Raw genomic sequence first — 15710 nt, forward strand, 5'->3', positions numbered from 1 at the left:
GATAGAATAGCTAAGTCTCAGGATAAAATTAAAACCATATGGTCAGTCGTAAAGGAAGTGGCTGGTCTGCAGAGACAGGTCGAGAATATAGAATCAGTGCGTAGTGGGGATGTCCGTGTTACTGATAAGTCGCAAATATGTACAGTACTTAATAATCACTTTCTGAATATAACAGGTGAACTAAATAGAAACCTAGTCCCAACAGGGAATCATATAGCACTCTTAGAAAAAAGTGTTCCGAGACTGTTACCCGAAATGCTCCTCCATGATACTGACAAGAGGGAGATTGAGTTAATAATTAAATCACTAAAGACCAAGAACTCTCATGGATATGACGGGGTATCTAGCAGAATACTGAAGTATTGTTCCACATATGTTAGCTCAGTACTTAGCCATATCTGTAACTTTTCCTTTAGGAGTGGTCGGTTTCCTGACCGATTAAAGTACTCGGTAGCGAAGCCACTTTATAAAAAGGGAGACAGGGATAATGTTGACAATTATAGACCTATTTCTATGCCATCGGTGTTTGCTAAAGTTATCGAGAGGGTTGTATATACAAGGTTACTGCAGCATTTAAATTCACATAATTTGCTGTCAAATGTACAGTTTGGTTTTAGAAATGGCTTAACAACTGAAAATGCTATAGCCTCTTTTTTCTGTGAGGTTTTGGACGGATTAAATAAAAGGTTGTGAACGTTAGGTGTTTTCTTTGATTTAACGAAGGCTTTTGACTGTGTTGACCACAAAATATTACTGCAGAAGTTGGAACATTTTGGAGTAAGGGGAGTAGCTTACAATTGGTTCGCCTCCTACTTTAAGAACAGAAAGCAGAAGGTAATCCTCCGCAATATTGAGAGTGGTAATGATGTTCAGTCCCAATGGGGCACTGTTAAATGGGGCGTTCCCCAAGGGTCGGTGCTGGGGCCACTGCTGTTTCTTATTTATGTAAATGATATGCCTTCTAGTATTACAGGTGATTCAAAAATATTTCGGTTTGCTGATGACACCACCTTGGTAGTGAAGGATCTTGTGTGTAATATTGAAACATTATCAAATAATGTAGTTCATGATATAAGTTCGTGGCTTGTGGAAAATAATTTGATGCTAAATCACAGTATGACTCAGTTTTTACAGTTTCTAACCCACAATTCAACAAGAACTGACATTTTAATCAGACAGAATGGGCATGTTATAAGCGAGACGGAACAGTTCAAGTTCCTAGGCGTACGGATAGATAGTAAGCTGTTGTGGAAAGCCCATGTTCAGGATCTTGTTCAGAAACTAAATGCCGCTTTATTTACCATTAGAACAGTATCTGAAATAAGTGACATTTCAACACGAAAAGTAGTATACTTCACATATTTTCATACGCTTATGTCATATGGTATTATTTTTTGGGGTAATTCTTCTGATTCAAAAAGGGTATTTTTGGCTCAAAAACGGGCTGTTCGAGCTATGTATGGTGTAAGTTCGAAAACCTCTTGTCGACCCCTATTTAATAGTCTGGGAATTTTGACATTGCCCTCACAGTATGTATTTTCTTTAATGTCGTTTGTTGTTAGCAATATTAGCTTATTCCCAAGAGTTAGCAGCTTTCACTCAGTTAATACTAGGCAGAAATCAAATCTGCATGTGGAATGCACTTCCTTGACTCTTGTGCAGAAAGGAGTGCAGTATTCTGCTGCATCCATTTTCAATAAGCTACCACAAGAACTCAAAAATCTTAGCAGTAGCCCAAACACTTTTAAGTCTAAACTGAAGAGTTTCCTCATGGCTCACTCCTTCTATTCTGTCGAGGAGCTCCTGGAAGAGCTAAAAAATTAAGCAAATTCCAGTGTTACCTTCTTGATTTTCTTTATTTAAACTAATGACCTGTCACCTGAATATGTTTCTTATATTTCATTTTATCTGTTTCTACAATCGTGTTATAATTTCATGTATTGACTCGTTCCATGACCATGGAGACTTCTCCTAAATGTGGTCCCACGGAACGATAAATAAATAAATAAATAAATAAATACATTAATATTGGTCTGGTGACCAATGAGGTAAAATGAGTTCTATGTCAAAAACAGGTGACTTTTCTTGATCACACAGTCTCAGCACACTGTATTTGTCCTCTCAAAAAGAAGGCAGAGGACATAAAGAACATTCGAAGCCTATGGATTACCAACAGTTAAGAAGATTCCTGGTGATCGTCAACTTTTATGAACATCACCTGCCCAGAGCAGCAGAGATGCAAGGCATCACTGACAGACACACTGGCTGCATCCCCTGCCACTGACACCCATAATGCAGCATGCCTTTGAAAATATAATGGGTAGTTTGCAACAAGAAATCCTCTTATCCCACCTGGACCATAATGTACCATTAGCAACAGTTGTGGATGCCAGCCAACAGGCTATCAGGGCAGCTCTCCATCAATGTGTTGAGGTTTTCTCCCAGAAGCTGACAGAGGCACAAAATAATGAGAGTGCATACGATCAAAAGCTGCTGGCCCGTTATAAATCTGTACTACACTTTCACTCTTGTACTGAAGCTAGACTATTCGCAATATACACAGACCATAAGCCAATCACTTTCACTTTTCACAAGATCAATGAAGGTTGCACACCTTGGCAGTTCCATCAGCTAAAATTCAATGAGTAATCCATAACAGACTTATGATGCATAAGAAGGGCAGAAGATATAGCAGCTGATTTTTTTTTTTTTTTGTTTTTTTTTTGAGTTGGTGCATTTCCTTTTGCAATAAATTATGATCAACTTAGGGCAGCACTAGTTACAGACAAGCAGGTGCAACAATATTTGCAAGATGGTTCATCAGCTTTTTTTTTAGCTCAACAAGTGTGGTTGCTAGACGCAAAGGACCTTTTTTAGTGTGGCATGTTAACAATGCAAAGCTGACAAACATGTACATAAGCCAATGGGATAATTTCATAAAGCAACAAGTTGTTTCTCTCACTTTCGCATAGACCTTGTCCATTCTCTCCATCATTAAATATTTACAGCTGTAGACAGATATACTCATTGGGCATAGGGAACACAAACCAGTCACACATAAGCAGAAATGACAGCAAGGGCCTTCTTATAATGTTGATTTCCTGTTTTGGCTATCTGCCTTGTGCCAGCATAGATTGGTGGAGACAATCTGAGGGACAATGTTCCTCAAAGTGTCTAGATTGTGCAGGTTCCAGCACAGTCATGTGCTAGGAACCATCCTGCAAGCAGTGGGATTGTAGAACATTGGCATAGAATATTGAAAGCAGTGCTTCTGCGTCATAACAACAGCTGGTCAGCCATGCTATCACTGGTTTTTCCAGGGCTTCGCACAGCCTTTAAACCAGACATTGGAACATGTACAACAGAAACTGTTTATGGAGATACATTTCACCTGTTGTCTTGAGTTTTTTTTTCAGTGAAACTGATGCAAATGGAACCAGAGCTACCTTATATGATGCAACAGATCAGTCTCCAAGTAACTAAGCTGCACCTTTCATCAGTGCCCCATCATGCAGCACAGAGAATGTTCATCAACAAGGCCCTTAAAACATGCTCACACATGATTTTAAGAACAGATGTGGTACGCTCACTACTGAAACCACCACACTCTGGACCTTTCAAGAAACACAAAGTGCAGATAATGCACAATGACAAATCTATGACGGTATGTGGGTGCAGGTATATCTGGCTTATTTGCTACCTCCAGACATAACTGCACAACAAGAAGAGAGCTTGGATACACCAGTGACTTTGATTAAATTGGATACAGATACTGTTCAGGCAACAGCAGCATCACCCTCAACTCAGCAAATGAGCCAGCAAGAAGTGCCAAAGAAGTCAGTAATCTGTACAATGGTAGGTCAAAGGGGATGATGTAAATACACACATATCCCAGGAGCCCTGCTCTACCACAGAGGGCTTGAGGGGGGCCTGGAAAGTGTCAAAGTAAGACAGGGATTGAGAACACATATATTATTTTTTCATAGACTAGCCACGTTTGACTCATTATTTTTTGAAATATTGTATATTCGATGAATTGCAAACTGTTTTAGCATCAGCTGTATGGGTGTAGCTATACTACCTATATGAGATATCAAAGTTTGTGCCAGACTGGGACTTGAGCTCAGATTTCCTGCTTATGGAAGCGGTCACCTTAACCACTTAGGCTATGCATGCATGCTTCCTGAGCCAACTCAAACTTCCATACATCATACTGTTTACTTCCTTTTCATAGTCTGATTAGTCTATGGCATAAGCAAATAGACAGCATGACATGTGGAAGTTTGTTAACTTGAGTTTGTGTGTGTCTCTGCATATTTATGGCTGAAATGATGGAAGCAGCCTGTAGGTCCATTACAGGCAGTATTTTTGTCACTCTCTTCCCAAAGTATGTTATCATCACTACTATCCACAAAATTAGACACAAAGCACATCATGAACCCTTCAATGACAGAATCTAGTGATATTGGGCACCAAGGAGAGAGACTCCACTCATGATTTTTTTTTAAAATTGGCTGAGTGCACGACTCCATTCTAGAGGCCAGTTAGAGCAATAAATGTTTTGTTGATGGTGACACCATGCACTTGCAGTTTTGAAGTCATGCCTCTGGGCATATCGATTAGGTCTGTCTTCATTACAGTGCCTTTATTCTTTACTTCAGGTATGATATGAACTTTAAAGCCATCCAACATTAGCATGGCTTTTTTACTGAGCAGCACACTAGGTCTTTGATTCCTAACAGTAACTGGTCAGTTCATCATTAATTCTGTAATCATCTAGCTTTTATTTTGACAGTGGACAAATATTCCTTAGGCATATTTCATGTGGGTGAAGTTTTGTACATAGGAATAACAAAGGGGGCATATTTTGTCCCTCTACAGGAACTGCTAACATCACAGTATTTCTTTGTTTTAAATTTCCAGTTGTTCTTAATCAGATACTTTTTACACTTTTATAGTTCACTGTCAAATTGCTTGTCATGTTCCAAAATATGGACATTGTGTAGGCATTACTGATCTGGTCCAGAGGGTAAGACAGCCATGGCCACATTGGCTTATGTGCCTCACTACATTGACAAGTTTCTACATTGACAAGTTTCTCGATAAAATCTTGTTGCAATCTATGTGCCAGTGAAGTACTTAGTCAAAGAGAGAAGTTACTTTATGCATAAACCTGGGGCATTAACCAGTACTCCCACAGAAATCAATCTGTGCTATGTTTAAGGTCTTCACAATTTCCAGTTCTTTAACTGGATTATTTGTTGAAAAATAGGTATCTCATCTTTCCTGTTATAGTGTACAAAGAAAAGAACCCTAATTTCAAGTTAAGAACATTTCCTAGCTTTTGACCTTCTGCAAGATTTACTTGATGAAACAACTGCTTGTGGTTTGTTCTCTACTGTGAACCAACAATGCACATTCGAGTCATCCAATCCACACTTTTTGTTGAGTTTTTTATTAAATGTACACTACTCTTCACATAACGGATAACATTGTGTTTGAAATTTATGCCATAACTGCATCAAATTCTGAGTTCGTAATGATTTTTTATTGATGTTATTACTCAATGGTGAAGAAAAAATTTTACTCTTTAGTTAGAGGAAAACTGCACTGCCCTGTCATGTAAAATAATGGAAGTGGGAGCTGGATGGCAGTCACTAGCTAAATGAAACTTCAAACATCAGCGATGACTACATTGTCATGTTCTATACAACTACTGACCCCCAACAACTAACAATATTGTTGCTCCATTTCCAGCTAAGAAACAAGCACTACAGCTGAAGTTTCTATTATGTAAAATAAATTGGTATTTGTAGGGTACTAAAGATAAACTGAAACCTAATTTTTTGGTAGAAAATTTTATGGAAAAAGCATGGTTTATAAATGCCAATATGGTGTATTGAATGCAAGGCTTTGAATGTACATGCCAAAGGGCAGATGTCAGCTGTTTTGTACCACCTAGATCAAACTGATTAGTAGAAATGGGGTGTTGCATTGTAGATGACTTAAAAAATAATCACAGCTGCATTTAGTGAGGGGAAGAAGCAGGAACAAGTTTAATACTAATTAAACTGCATGTCTGTTCTGAAATATAAAGTTAATACCAGTTGCTAATGTGTAGTCTGAGTCTTATATGGTGCTGTGGAGTGAAAAACCATTGACTGCTGGGGCTGGCATGTTGTTCCACTTATGCAGATATGATAGCAGCATCTGGGTGCTCCCTGAGAGGACTGCAGTGACATATGGCACAGGGAGAAAAGAGTTGGGAACCCTAGCAGTTACAGCCTATGACAAGACAAAATGACACTAGTTGGTGCAAGAGGCCAGCATCATTTCTGAAACTGTTGCTATAGCCTCCCTGCAGCATCTGCTTAGTCTCCAAATACTCTCTCATGGTCATGTAAAGTGTGTACCTGTGATCTTGGTTAAAATTGTCACAGTTTATTCTAATTTCTGACATCTCCTTTATGATGGGAGTCCAAATATGATGACACATGAGTGGCCTGCTTTGGTAGGTTCCAGACTTTGCTATCATGCCTGCATAAGTGAACACAAAGCTATAATAATACTCCTAAGATAAAAACAGTGAGAGTTTAAGATATGAAGAATAAAATTAAAAGCCTCCTTTTCTTAATCATATCTTTTCATTCATTTTATATGAGGAAACATTAAAACATTATGAATCACTTGGGGGAAAACATTGCAAAATCTGGAAGTTTCAGATGGACTAATCTGAAAAATTACATCCTAGTAGAAATACTTTAATCAATGCCCTGTCTCTTGCATCTTTTCTTATATTCATACCTCATTTGTGGACTTCAGCATCTACTTAACATTACAAAATGAAATTAGGACATAAGTCTTCCTTATTTAACAGGTGCAACTTGTGTCACAGCGATCTCATCTATACAAATACTGTATAGACTCATAAATAAATCATTCTTCAAGAGCATCTCTATGTCAGACATATTTCACAAAAACAATATTATGATAAGGAAAGTTGCTACTCATATAGTGGAGATGCCGAGTCGCAGGTAGGCACAACAAAAAGACTCTCACAGTTATGGCTTTCGGCCATTAAGACCTTCGCCAACAATAGACGCACATACACACATGCACACACACTCACGCAAACGCAACTCACACACATGACTGCAGTCTCAGGCAACTGAAACCACACTGCCAGTGTGGTTTCAGTTGCCTGAGCTGCAGTCGTGTGTGTGGGTTGTGTTTGCATGAGTGTGTGTGCGTCTGTTGTTGACAAAGGCCTTAATGTCCTAAAACTGTAATTGCGAGAGTCTTTTTGTTGTGCCTATCTGGGACTCAGCATCTCCACTATATGGTGAGTAGCAACTTTCCTTCTCGTAATACTGTTACATTCCATCCAGAATTTTCCACTGTTTGATATTTCACAAGAATCAGTATATAATGAAACTAACAGAATAAATGTAGTTAAATTTGACATTCCAGTGTCCAATTATAGATTCTCATTTTATTTATTTTATGTAGACATGAATTCTAGAAAGGAAGCAAGGAAGATTAACGTTTAATACCTACCAATGATAAAGTTATTGGAGATAGCGCAAGCTAGCACTGGAAAAGAATGGGAAATCAAACTAGTCGTGACCGTTTCAAAGGAACCACCCTGGTAGGAATTTTAAGAGATTTGGGTAAATAAACAAAAACTTTAATCTGAATACATGAATGGGTGTGTGAGTCATCAACACTCTGAGTGTGAGTCCAGTGGCTTACTTCATCCACTGTGTATTCTGAAGTCACCGTATTTTGTGAACCTTGTAACACGTGCTGCACATGTTCCAGTATTTAGTGGCATTTTATAACAACTATTAATGTGTAGTTTTTATTCAAGCTAACACACTTTGCATAAGAATCATGCACAGAACACAACTAAGTCTACAGTAAAAGCAACAAAGATTACTAACCTGCCATGCATGAACAGCATTTCGTATGATCTTTATAGTTAGTTGTCTGGCATGGCCAACACCAATTCCAGCTAGATCTATGATGGCAATAACACCATACACAGAAATGGTCTCATCCATCTCTAAAGCACGGTCAAGAACCATCATCCCAGTCTTGAACACATCATCCTGGCGATGCTTTGCTGGGTTGTGAACTGCAGCACGAATGATTACCACGGTGTTGTGATGCTCATTGTGCTTTCTCAGTGGTAGGAAAACACTGCAAAAGATATTAGAATATAATTTTGTGACAGTTTATTAGAAATGTGAGTGGAAATGTAGTATACTACATTTTAAACATTATTACTCAATGTAACAAAGGACTGCCACATCAATTACATCATTCCTGTCAATACATTCTCTGTATTCCTACTACCTGGTAGGTATTGAAAGTTCCTCTTTATCAGCAGACCATACAATGTTTCTCTTTTCTATGGAGAGAGATATAAAGCTTTTGTCAAAAAATTTTTGACAATAAATTCTTAGTTGCAAGCGTCACAAATGTTTATGTTTAGGCCAACATCCGATAGCTATTGTGGACTGCCATAACAGGAAGATAACTGAGATGCTTGATGAAACAACACACATGGTGGAAAGGTACTCCAATATACACTTAGTGTGTTTGCTAGTGGCTTACTCAGGATTTAAAGGTAGCTTTGTTGCTGATTCTTGAATTCTTCCAGGTGAAATTTAGTACTCATGGTAACATCAACATCAATTTCCAACTAGGTTCTAAGGTCATTCTTAATTCCTTTTAATGAGTAGCTAAAAAGCTGAAGATCAGGACAGTTCCATTTTTTAGATGCCTACATCACAAGCTAACTTGAGCAGAAGAAAGAAAAAGTATTTGCACGTGAATCTGAAGAATTGGGTGTAGTAGTAGGAGAGATGAAAAAATGCACAGTTCTCATACATTAACAGATAAGAGAGAGTAACTGAGATGAATGAAGATTTTGTGGACTATTTCATCTAGCTGCAATCTCAAGAGTGAAAAAAGTGTGTACAGGAAATCAGAGCTGCGTCATAAACAGACAAAATTTAAGAAGAAGACACTCAAGTGCAATCAGTCTTCAAAAATTTATCAGTATTTATCATGATTATAATTAGCTTAGAATTCTAAGTTTCTACAGCATACAGGAAAAGAACTACTAGAAAATTAAAAACAAGTACAAGATGGTGAGAGGAATATTAACTTCTCATATAAGGCCGCTACCGGCCATGCAAAAGCACTGACAATAATCCAGTATTAGAGAAATGTAGCTGAAGAAAGAAGGGAAAAATAAACGCTACAGAAAGCACTATTTTTCGGTATGTCTGTCACAAGAACCCTGTGTAGAGGGAGGATGATGATGATGATGATGATGTTTGGTTTGTAAGATGCTCAACTGCCCGGTTATCAGCACCCGTACAAATTCCAAGCCTTTGCTCAGTGCAGCCTCACCACTGTCATGAATGAGGATGAAATGATGAGGAAAACACAAATACCCAGTCATCTTGTGGCAGGTGAAAATCCCTGACCCCGCCGGGAATCGAACTCGAGAGCCTGTGCTTGGGAGTCAAGAACACGGCCACAAGACCACAATCTGTGGACTTTAATAAAGGGAACTTAAAAGGACTACACCAACTTCTTTAATAAAGGGGAACAAAAGGGAGTTCAGAATCTAAATGAGTACCGTGGTACATGGTGGTTGGTTGATAAGTCTAGTATATTCAAACAAATTTTGGGCTTGCAGCCGGTAGTCGTACAATACTTCGCACGATATTTCAACTGGGCACCTGCCAGTCATCTTCAGGTGAGCCGTCGCAGACTGGCGGTAATGTCCTCCGCTCCACAATATATAGCGTACTGTAACTAATCTGCGCATGCGTCGAAAACTTGATAGTTGAACCAACACTGCCCGCCGGCAGCGCCCTCGCTGGTAGAATAGCGGAACTCAGTCACCCTCTGCGTTGCTGTTTGCCACGGCCGTCAACGCACTCTGTCGTCTTCAATTTGAGCAAATCGTGGAGATGACGAGATTCCATGCACTGTCCAGCTGGTAGCCGCTGTCACGGTTTAACAGATTTTCCGCCAGTCGTATTTCTACGGATTCTTTAATAATGGAGTCCCAGAAAGACGTTGCTGTGGACAAAATCATTGTTTTCTCATACTCCATTGAATGTCTGGTAGAAATACAATGTTCAGCAATAGCGGACTTGCTTGGATGCAAAAGGCGGGTGTAACGTTGATGTTCAGTGCAGCGTTCTTTCACGGTGCGTGTGGTTTGACCTATGTAAGCCATACCACATTGGCACAGTATCTTGTAAATTCTGGCCTTTTGTAGTAAGAGATTGTCCTTAACTGATCCCACAAGGTCCACAATCTTCGATGGTGGGCGGAAAACCACATTTAACTGAAATTTTCGGAGGATTCTTGCTATTTTAAATGAAGTGTTGCCAACGAAAGGAAGAAAAGCTAAAGATTGTTCCGGCATGTTCTCCTCTTTATTCACTTCCTGCTTCTTAGTTTTAACTGTTAGTGCCCTGTTAATCTGCCGGATGGAATACCCATTTTCGCTGAACACTGTCCTCAGATGGGCGAGTTCTTGAGATAAGCTATCTAGATCTGAGACAGTATGAGCTCTATGAACAAGTGTTTTAAGCAAACTCATGGTTTGCGATGGGTGATGGCAACTCGATGCTTGCAGGTACAAATCAGTAAGAGTGGGTTTCCGGTAAACTGAATGCCCTAGAGAACCATCGTTCTTCCTTCGAACCAGGACATCCAAGAAAGGCAAACAACCATCTTTCTTTATTTCCATGGTGAACAGGATGTTGCTATGAATGGAGTTGAGGTGATGTAGAAACTCCATTAATTTATCTTCTCCATGAGGCCACACTATGAAAGTGTCATCCACATACCGCCAAAAAACTGTTGGCTTCAGGGCAGCTGATTCAACTGCTCTCTCTTCAAAATCCTCCATAAAAAGGTTGGCGACCAAAGGAGACAGGGGCCTACCCATGGCGACACTGTCAGTCTGTTCAAAATATTCTTGATTAAACATAAAATAAGTTGAGGAAAGTGCGTGCCTGAACAAAGCAGTGATATCAACAGGAAACATGTTACCAATCAGTGTCAAAGAATCTGCAAGAAGAACTTTTGTAAAAAGTGAGACCACATCAAAACTTACTAGAAGGTCTACACTGCTAAGACGAAGAGCCCCCAGTCTATTGATAAAATCAGCTGAGTTTCATATGTGATGTGAGCACTTGCCTACGAAAGGTCTCAGTAAGGAAGCGAGATGTTTAGCTAAATCATATGTAGGAGCTCCAATGTTGCTCACTATTGGACGCAGAGGAAGACCCTCTTTATGAATCTTTAGAAGGCCATACAGTCTTGGAGGTACACAACCATGTGGTTTTAACCTCTTGATGGCCTCTTGCAGTAAGGAGGAGGAATTTAATAGTGCCAAAGTTTTTCGTTGCACACGTCCTGTAGGATCGTAATCAATCCTCCTATAGGTAGAGTCACTTAGCAGACCATACATCTTATCTTTATACACACCACGAGGTACAAAACAGTTGCATTGCCTTTGTAGGTAATACCTGACGTAGTGGTATTGAAAGCTGACAAAGGTAATGCAACAAAGGTAATGCTATAAAACAATTGCATTACATTTGTAGGTAATACCTGACGTAGTGGTATTGGAAGCTGACAAAGGTAATGCAACTGTTTTGTTACCTCGTGGTGTGTATAAAGATAAGATGTATGGTCTGCTTTGAACTGGTTCCTCATCCAACATATTTGACAGTCTTAACTCCAAGTTAGTGCTTCCTATCCCACACCTTGAAAGTTAGGTTTACTGGAAAGAAATTTCATAGACTGAGGAAATGATAGTTACAGCTGATGAGTGTTTTACAGAGTTTGACAGCACCTATTTTTACAATGGCATGAAAAAGCTGGAGGAATCCTAGAACAAGTATATATCTCTCAAAGAGACTATGTCGAGAAGTAAGGTGAGCTGTTAATGAAACGAACATTTTTCCTTGATTTTTTTTACCAGGTACGAAAAAACCACTTAAATCAGGAGAAAGTTTAAAGATGCAAACATGCTGGTGTGAAATGATTACTCTAAAAACTAATGCTGCATGTTGTTGTGATCTTCAGTCCTGAGACTGGTTTGATGCAGCTCTCCATGCTACTCTATCCTGTGCAAGCTTTTTCATCTCCCAGTACCTACTGCAACCTACATCCTTCTGAATCTGCTTTGTGTATTCATCTCTTGGTCTCCCTCTACGATTTTTACCCTCCACGCTGCCCTCCAATATTAAATTGGTGATCCCTTGATGCCTCAGAACATGTCCTACCAGCCGATCCCTTCTTCTGGTCAAGTTGTGCCACAAACTTCTCTTCTCCCCAATCCTATTCAATACTTCCTCATTAGTTATGTGATCTACCCATCTAATCTTCAGCATTCTTCTGTAGCACCACATTTCGAAAGCTTCTATTCTCTTCTTGTCCAAACTATTTATCGTCCATGTTTCACTTCCATACATGGCTACACTCCATACGAATACTTTCAGAAATGACTTCCTGACACTTAAATCAATACTGGATGTTAACAAATTTCTCTTCTTCAGAAACGCTTTCCTTGCCATTGCCAGCCTACATTTTATATCCTCTCTACTTCGACCATCATCAGTTATTTTGCTCCCCAAATAGCAAAACTCCTTTACTACTTTAAGTGCCTCATTTCCTAATCTAATTCCCTCAGCATCACCCGACTTATTTAGACTACATTCCATTATCCTTGTTTTGCTTTTGTTGATGTTCATCTTATATCCTCCATTCAAGACACTGTCCATCCCGTTCAACTGCTCTTCCAAGTCCCCTGCCGTCTCTGACAGAATTACAATGTCATCGGCGAACCTCAAAGTTTTTATTTCTTCTCCATGAATTTTAATACCTACTCCAAATTTTTCTTTTGTTTCCTTTACTGCTTGCTCAATATACAGATTGAACAACATCGGGGAGAGGCTACAACCCTGTCTTACTCCCTTCCCAACCACTGCTTCCCTTTCATGTCCCTCAACTCTTATAACTGCCATCTGGTTTCTGTACAAATTGTAAATAGCCTTTCGCTCCCTGTATTTTACCCCTGCCACCTTTAGAATTTGAAAGAGAGTATTCCAGTCAACATTGTCAAAAGCTTTCTCTAAGTCTACAAATGCTAGAAACGTAGGTTTGCCTTTCCTTAATCTTTCTTCTAAGATAAGTCGTAAGGTCAGTATTGCCTCACGTGTTCCAGTGTTTCTACGGAATCCAAACTGATCTTCCCCGAGGTTGGCTTCTACTAGTTTTTCCATTCGTCTGTAAAGAATTCGTGTTAGTATTTTGCAGCTGTGACTTATTAAGCTGATAGTTCGGTAATTTTCACATCTGTCAACACCTGCTTTCTTTGGGATTGGAATTATTATATTCTTCTTGAAGTCTGAGGGTATTTCGCCTATTTCATACATCTTGCTCACCAGATGGTAGAGTTTTGTCAGGACTGGCTCTCCCACGGCCGTCAGAAGTTCCAATGGAATATTGTCTACTCCGGGGGCCTTGTTTCGACTCAGGTCTTTCAGTGCTCTGTCAAACTGTTCACGCAGTACCATATCTCCCATTTCATCTTCATCTACATCCTCTTCCATTTCCATAATATTGTCCTCAAGTACATCGCCCTTGTATAGACCCTCTATATACTCCTTCCACCTTTCTGCTTTCCCTTCTTTGCTTAGAACTGGGTTTCCATCTGAGCTCTTGATATTCATACAAGTCGTTCTCTTATCTCCAAATGTCTCTTTAATTTTCCTGTAGGCGGTATCTATCTTACCCCTAGTGAGATAGGCCTCTACATCCTTACATTTGTCCTCTAGCCATCCCTGCTTAGCCATTTTGCACTTCCTGTCGATCTCATTTTTGAGACGTTTGTATTCCTTTTTGCCTGTTTCGCTTACTGCATTTTTATATTTTCTCCTTTCATCAATTAAATTCAGTATTTCTTCTGTTACCTAAGGATTTCTACTAGCCCTCGTCTTTTTACCTACTTGATCCTCTGCTGCCTTCACTACTTCATCCCTCAAAGCTACCCATTCTCCTTCCAGATCTCTTAATCGGGCAGGTAGGTTAGAAAATTTAAAAAGGGAAATGGATAGGTTGAAGTTAGATATAGTGGGAATTAGTGAAGTTCGGTGGCAGGAGGAACAAGACTTCTGGTCAGGTGACTACAGGGTTATAAACACAAAATCAAATAGGGGTAATGCAGGAGTAGGTTTAATAATGAATAGGAAAATAGGAATGCGGGTAAGCTACTACAAACAGCATAGTGAACGCATTATTGTGGCCAAGATAGATACGAAGCCCACATCTACTACAGTACTACAAGTTTATATGCCAACTAGCTCTGCAGATGACGAAGAAATTGAAGAAATGTATGATGAAATAAAAGAAATTATTCAGATTGTGAAGGGAGACGAAAATTTAATAGTCATGGGTGACTGGAATTCGAGTGTAGGAAAAGGGAGAGAAGGAAACATAGTAGGTGAATATGGATTGGGGGACAGAAATGAAAGAGGAAGCCGCCTCGTAGAATTTTGCACAGAGCACAACATAATCATAACTAACACTTGGTTTAAGAATCATGAAAGAAGGTTGTATACATGGAAGAACCCTGGAGATACTAAAAGGTATCAGATAGATTATATAATGGTAAGACAGAGATTTAGGAACCAGGTTTTAAATTGTAAGACATTTCCAGGGGCAGATGTGGACTCTGACCACAATCTATTGGTTATGACCTGTAGATTAAAACTGAAGAAACTGCAAAAAGGTGGGAATTTAAGGAGATGGGACCTGGATAAACTAAAAGAATCAGAGGTTGTACAGAGATTCAGGGAGAGCATAAGGGAGCAATTGACAGGAATGGGGGAAATAAAAATGCTGCATACCAAAATTAAGAAATAAGCATAACACCATACAGACTGCAAATGAGAAACCTATTTCAAGCAAGAAAGTGGAAGTGTAATGATAGAATGCATAGATACCTAATCTGTAGAAGGAAACACAAAAGCAAATAACAGACATAGGTGAATCAGGTGATCTAGTTCAGTTGCCTTCTTTTGATAAAGAACAAAGATTTAAATACAGTGAGAAAACATTAAAAGTCAGTGGTGTATTTAAGAAACTCTACAGTATTCAGCATAAAATGTGAAATTGATGGTGGAAAGTGGTCAAGTCCGCTCTCAATTTGCAATAAATTATCGATCTACACAGCTATAAGATAACACTTCTGTAAGATATGTGTTATCTGTGAAACATATTTTCACAGTACTGAAAGCTATAAAGATGTTATCTTCTTTGAAGGCACAACACATGGAAGATCTTCAATTTTTCTCTTGTACGCAGTACATACACCACTGAGTTGGAACAACACTTACTTTAGCCCATACCCAAGAATGGTAATACAAAACCATCATGTAATTAATGGATTATCAGGATATTAACGTGAGCATCAAAAGCCTTGGAGGACATTATCAAATGAATAGCTGATGGACTACCTTAATGCTTGTAACATACACGAGATATCTAAATCATGCTTCTGAAACAACAACAGCAACCACAATAGCACATGAACTACACTAACAAAATAATGAAACAAGCCATGGATAAACACAACGAGACTATTTTAATACATTCTGATTTCT

The 15710-nt window shown here is 39.1% G+C and overlaps 1 protein-coding gene across 1 annotated transcript in view; it reads right to left on the reverse strand.

Annotated features, from left to right (window-relative positions):
- Positions 1–15710, reverse strand: part of LOC126477012 (retinol-binding protein pinta) — a 60470-nt gene that overhangs the window by 30208 nt on the left and 14552 nt on the right. Inside the window, exon 4 of the mRNA XM_050103585.1 lies at positions 7944–8202. Within this exon, the coding sequence (XP_049959542.1) occupies positions 7944–8202 (259 nt within the window). The remainder of the gene's footprint in view (positions 1–7943; positions 8203–15710) is intronic.

This window comes from Schistocerca serialis, chromosome 1 (genome assembly GCF_023864345.2).
Source record: "Schistocerca serialis cubense isolate TAMUIC-IGC-003099 chromosome 1, iqSchSeri2.2, whole genome shotgun sequence".
Taxonomy (NCBI): Eukaryota; Metazoa; Arthropoda; class Insecta; order Orthoptera; family Acrididae; genus Schistocerca; species Schistocerca serialis.